This window comes from Arachis ipaensis, chromosome B10 (genome assembly GCF_059453495.1).
Source record: "Arachis ipaensis isolate K30076 ecotype BB chromosome B10, ASM5945349v1, whole genome shotgun sequence".
Taxonomy (NCBI): Eukaryota; Viridiplantae; Streptophyta; class Magnoliopsida; order Fabales; family Fabaceae; genus Arachis; species Arachis ipaensis.
Genome location: NC_142435.1, coordinates 45,780,624 through 45,786,961, shown reverse-complemented (window position 1 = coordinate 45,786,961; position 6,338 = coordinate 45,780,624). Strand labels below are relative to the sequence as shown.

The 6,338-nt window shown below is 29.8% G+C and overlaps 1 protein-coding gene across 1 annotated transcript; it reads left to right on the top strand.

The window, feature by feature from the left end:
• The first annotated feature begins 662 nt into the window (after positions 1 to 662).
• Positions 663 to 2,744, top strand: LOC107623260 (large ribosomal subunit protein eL13z). The gene is made up of 5 exons (XM_016325446.3): positions 663 to 769; positions 1,361 to 1,476; positions 1,632 to 1,765; positions 2,067 to 2,225; positions 2,355 to 2,744. The coding sequence occupies exons 2-5, from the start codon at positions 1,368 to 1,370 to the stop codon at positions 2,574 to 2,576; spliced, it is 624 nt and encodes a 207-aa protein (XP_016180932.1). The 5' UTR covers positions 663 to 769; positions 1,361 to 1,367; the 3' UTR covers positions 2,577 to 2,744.
• Positions 2,745 to 6,338: the final 3,594 nt, after the last annotated feature.

Genomic DNA, 6,338 nt, shown 5'->3' with positions numbered 1-6,338 from the left:
GTGCATAAACAAAATTTGATAATGTTCCAGATTTTTTTTGACTGCCAATTAAAATACAGAGTTTAACTAAATAAAATCTTAGCGGTGGGTGAATATTTTGAATTTTTTGGAAATGGAAAATGAAAAATGCTATTTTATAAAGCCATGAAATGTTTTCCATTTGAAAACTCGAAAAAATGAAGTACATACTTACTATTTGAATTGTTCTAAAATTGAAATACTATTCTCGCGTGTTTTTCAGGTGATTACAAAAGTATTGGGTATACTACCGTACTATTTATAAAATTTAAATTAAATAAAATTAATTGTAGTTCCTTAAAAATAAGAAACATAATTAATTAAAAAATTAAAATTAATAAAACATTAAATTAAAAGAAAAAAGTCTAAAAAGTCAGTAACTTTATTAAATTATTGTCAGCATGTAACTAGTAAAAGAAAAATGAGTAATCTCATATCATTAAATACTATTAAAAATATTATTAACTTGATGACTACAAATCGTAAAAGATACTCGCTTCCTAACCCTCATCAATTAAAAGATTAAGTAAAGAATGATATTTTTAAAGGATAAGTACTATTTTTTTTAGCTTGGGCCTGAGCCCATATCTATACCAAAAGTAATATGCAATCGGATCCGTCCAATGACAATTAAATCTGCCCGTCCAATTTAGGATTTCTGAAGCGAAGAGGCTGCTATAAAAGCCTTCACAAACCCTAACGACACTTCTTAGTCACCTGAGCTGCCCCCTGCGTATCAAGAACCCTAAAGGTAGCAGCTCTCTCATCTTTTCTTCTTCGGTTTTTCTTCAACCCTTCGATCGATGTACCATTTCAATTCATCGATGCTATAATCTATTTATCTGTCTTATTTTCCCAGTTCGAGATCTTTGTTTTTCGTAATGTCACGGCTGTTGTATGCTGTTTTCCGATATTGTTCAAATTTTAGAGTGTTCAGTGCGGTAGTATTAACTTAAGACCATGAAATGGAACTTCTTACTGTTCGGTATTTACTTCGATGTGAATGCTTTTCGAGCTGTTGATTTGAAATATGTTAGTTTCTTTGAGTTCCAGTGATGTGTGAGCAGTTATACCTGTTAATATAATATAAGCTTTGGTGTTTTGCCGAAGAAATGCTAGCGAGATTTATAGTATTGATGTTGAAGTTTTTCGTTTTGATTGGAAAATTTAGTTAATAGATTTTAAGTCCTTGTAGATTGATTGCTTGAATCTCAACAATTTAGTTTACAGGGTTCTTAGCATTTTATACTGTCTTATTGAGCATCACGTTTTAGATATCCGTATTTAGAGAAGTATATAGTTTGTTGTTTTTGTAATTTTGGTCGTTGATTGCCTTGTATAGGTAAGCCATGGTGAAGCACAACAATGTTATCCCTAACGGACACTTCCGTAAGCATTGGCAAAACTATGTGAAGACCTGGTTCAATCAACCAGCAAGGAAGACCAGAAGACGGTTAGGTAATTTCGGTTGCATCTTTCTCTTGTTAATTGTATTTAATAATTTATGATTTATTTTGGATTACCTTAATGTTAAGAATGCATTCAGGCAGCCAGATGAGATTCATGCTGGATACTTTTCATTTAACTTTTTTAAATGTTTATGTATTCCTTAGCTCGCCAGAAGAAAGCTGTGAAGATCTTTCCCAGGCCTACCGCTGGACCTCTCAGACCAGTTGTTCATGGGCAGACTTTGAAATACAACATGAAAGTCAGAGCTGGCAAGGGATTTTCTCTTGAAGAACTTAAGGTAAAAATGGATTGAAGTAATGCCTTTTATCTTTCTTGTAAGTTATAATTGCTAATTGTTTATTGGGTTTACTGAGGTAGTGGAGAGGAAGACAACTGGATTGTTTCTAATGCTGTAATTTGGTATATGATACTGCACATAATCACTTGTTTGCTTGCTTATGGTTTATTGGCTGCTTTTAGGCATTGTTACAAAATAAAACATAGTTTAAATTTAACAAGGTTTGCTGCCTTGCCACATTGTTTTTTTACTTTATATATATATATTTCTAAATGTATGCCAATCTTGTTTTACATCCTAGGCTGCTGGCATTCCGAAAAAGCTAGCTCCAACCATAGGCATTGCTGTTGATCACCGTCGCAAGAACCGTTCTTTGGAGAGTATGCAGGCTAATGTTCAGCGGCTGAAGACATACAAGGCCAAATTGGTTGTGTTCCCAAGACGTGCACGCAAGGTTAAGGTAATACTAATTTTAGCATATGAATTGGTTGTGACATGTGAGTTCTTCTGTCTTCGATTTTAATTTAACTCCTGCAAAGAATATGTAACTAAAAATTTGCTGGAAATACATACTATCTGTATATTGCAGGCTGGTGATTCTACCCCTGAGGAACTTGCAAATGCCACCCAAGTCCAGGGTTCATGCTTGCCAATTGTGAGGGAGAGGCCATCAGTAGAGCTTGTTAAGGTTACAGATGAAATGAAGGCATTTAAGGCTTACTACAAGCTTCGTCTTGAACGCACAAACAAAAAGCATTATGGTGCTAGACTGAAGAAGGCTGCTGAGGCAGAAAAGGAAGAAAAGAAGTAATGACCTTGCGAGATCAGATTTTGTTATCAATCAATATTATAGTTGTTGCAAGACGATTATGCCTGAGATTAGTTTTGCGGATAACATGGACCCTTTTACTTTTTATTTTTGAATATTGAAGTTTGTTGGTTTCTTTGGTGCACTAGATTTTCTGGATTTTTTTTGTTAGTTTTGCAATGTTTGTGTTCTGTTCATGTTGAGTTTTTATTATTGCCGATTCGGTTTTATTGCATAGTAACCTCGTTTTCTGAGCACCATCCCATGATCGGTAAAAATTTAACTTGTTTTCAATCACATGGTAATGAACAAAAAATGTCTACATGAAATTTAAATTTCCAACTTATGTTAAATGTCGATGGATGGCATTAGTCCGCTTTTTTACTTTTCTAATATTTATTTAATCAATTTAAATTTTGATTGGCTAATGAGTTATAATTTAAATGGTATAGTTTTTCATATTCATTTTTTTTACCAAAGATAGGAGACTCGAATTCGCAACCATTGGCAGTTTTTCATACTCATTTGAAGATGCGGTTTTTTTATTTTTGGTAAAAAAAAAAATTAAATTTATTTTTGGTTTAATGTTTCTTCACACAAAATGAAGCTTTTTCTCTGATTTAGTAATTTGTTTAGGTTATTATTAACATGAAACTGCATTTGACATGTTTAAGTAAATTATTATTTAATATTTTTTAACAATTATTTTTATCATGTGAGTAATTACCATTTTTCTTTGTAATCTATATACATAAATATTAATATATTTTATCTAATTTAAAAATAATTACAATGGTAAGTGAAAATAATTGTGTTATATATGATGAAGAAGAAGGAGAGTTTTGATTATTGAATTGTGTAGAATTATAAAAGAAAAAATAACACTGAGATATAACTGCGACACAAGAATTTTTAATTTTGATATCGAAATTTAATTATGTCATTTCTAATTAAATGTATTTTTCTTAGCGTTGAACTAGTTGTGTTATTAAATTCATAAATAAGAAGTTTAGTTATTTATGTGTTATTTATAATAAATTGATGTTTTTTTTATTCTAAAATATATTTGAATATATTTTATTGGTTGAGTAAGTTAAAATTTTAGACTTGTTTTTAAAGATTTCTTATGTTACTTGCCAAAAATTTCCGTTACTTTTAACTAAATGATGTATTTTGTTATCACTAAAATGATTGTGTGGTATTAACTAAAGAAGAAGAAGAAAAAGAAGGGGAGAAATTTTGAGTTTTACTAAATTTAACAAACAATCGCATTAAAACTTTTTAACTTTAACGCAATAAGTTTCTTAATTTTGATATTGAAATTTTTTAACCGTGACATAAGTTCTTATTATGGCAGTAAAACAAGAATTATGATTATGATAATGATGATGATAACGAGAGTTTTGAATTGTATAAAATTTATCAGAAAATAGAAAAATATCACCAAAGTCTTCAAACTGTGATAAAAAAAATTTCTTATTTTTGACACCAAAATTTCTTAACATGACATTTACAACTAAATAAATTATTAAACTAATCGTGTGGAATTTAACTAAGAAAAAGAAAAAGGAAGTAACAAAAATGTAAGAAGAAGAGCGTGTACTTAGAAATTTTGCTTTGTTGGAGAATTATTTTGTTTAATCTTTTCTCAGTTAATTAGAAAGATATTTTAGTATGAGAATTAATATATAATATTTTTAAATTTAATTAATATTTAAGATATAAATATAAGAAAATATAAATGGTTAAGTTTAAATATAATTCTTTTTACTTATTGATTGTATAACATTAAATAACCAGTTGTTTGTTTTAATTGATGCTAACTAAAAAGAATAATTTTTACTCTTAATTAATTAGGATGCAGGAGAAATCAGCTCTTTTTAATATTAAATTAACAATCTTAATTTCTGCTGTAATCACATAATAATGTACCCATTCTTATATTGGTGTTTGATATTTTCTGGCTATTCCTCAAAGAGGTAAAGGCTATACAATTTTTTCAAGTACTTACTATCCATGACAATATATTTGGGCAACAAATGAAATTTACACCCCTCTAGACTGCCCAACGAGGTGGACCGGTCACTAGCCCATCGTAGACTTATTTCTGTTCATGTCCACCACAACCAACATTTTATTAGTGTCCACCGCTTACATTTTTAATATAAATCTACACGGTCACAATGCTTGGAAAAAAAATGTTCCGCTTCCGTACAAAGGAAAACGTGAACAGTTTCCAATACTTTAAAATTTATATTTTTTAACCATTCTGTAATAGAAAGAATTCCAATTTTTACGTCAAGAACTAAAATTCGAAAAAGGCCGACACACACAGACATATGATATGGCTGTTATAATCGGTCAAACTTTATACCTCGGTTACAGTGGTGAAATTTGAAACAAAATTTTGAGAATAAAAATTTAACATAAAAATTTAATAATAATATTTATATTAAAATAAAATTTATAAATATAATTATTTTTAGATTTATTATTTATAAGATAATAAATAAATAATTTTATAGATAAAAAACATAAAATAATTTATAATGATATTTTTTAAATTTTTAGTAATTTAAAATTTTTAATAAATAAATTAAAATTAAATTTTTTAATAATTTATAATATTTATTTAAATTTTTTATCAATTTATACAAATACAATAATATCAATATTTATTAAATATTTTAATATTTTTTATCATATAAAAATTAAATTAAATAAATAGTAAAATATAAAATAATATTAAATTAATTAAATAAAAAATACTTATTTTTTTATATTTGAATTCAAAGGTAAAATGAGTGTTTTTTTTGTTTTTTTGTTTTTACCAAAGATAGGAAGACTCGAACCCGCAACCTCTTAGATGAGTACGGAGAGACTATGTCATTTGAGCTATAACTCATGGGCTAGAGGGAGTGTTACTTGTTGAGGCAACTGAACTATTTTTTATTTTTTGAAAAGGTACTACTAATTTTTTTATAAAAAGTTTGCAGGGGCCATGGTCCCCATTATTTCAACTATACACACATATATGATATGGCTGTTATAACTCGGTCAAACATTATAACTCGGCTCTATACACCAAAACGAATATCGTCCTGATATGATATTATTCTTCTTTAATACAAATTATTCTTGAAACATAATTGTCAATATCTCGCCTCACATATAAGGGAGGTAAGACATTTTATCAAGATATGATCGTTTCACACACTTACTGACTTGAGAGTTGTAATGCCTTTTGCAGGTACCTTCCCCCATTGTTTTTTTTTTCTGCACCAAGGTATAACTCTTTCCAGGCAAGAAGCTCGAAGTTGACTGTTGGAGGACGACCTATACCCCGATCATCACACGAGAACAATTGGCGCCTATCGTGGGCCGAGAAATAAAAATCCTTTTTTCCTTTAGGCCCTGAAATTTCCTTATTCGCCTATGGCTTACCAACCTCCTCCAACACTATCTGAGCTTCTTCGGATGGTAACCAGGTTACAACAGGCTAATCAGTGTATGGTGGAAGAAAACCAAAGAATGGCAAAGCAAATAGCCGAATCAACCAATGCAATCATGATCGTCATAATGAGCGACCAGAAGATGAGGAAGACAATTCTAATCCAACACATGTCTCTGAAACTCAACGGCGAGAAAAAGATCCACAAGCCAATGACGATGATAAATTGGACAATGCTATTGGTCCATTCACGGCTGATGTCATGAATTTTCAAATGCCTAAAAGGTTCACTATGCCGACGACTTTAACTCCTT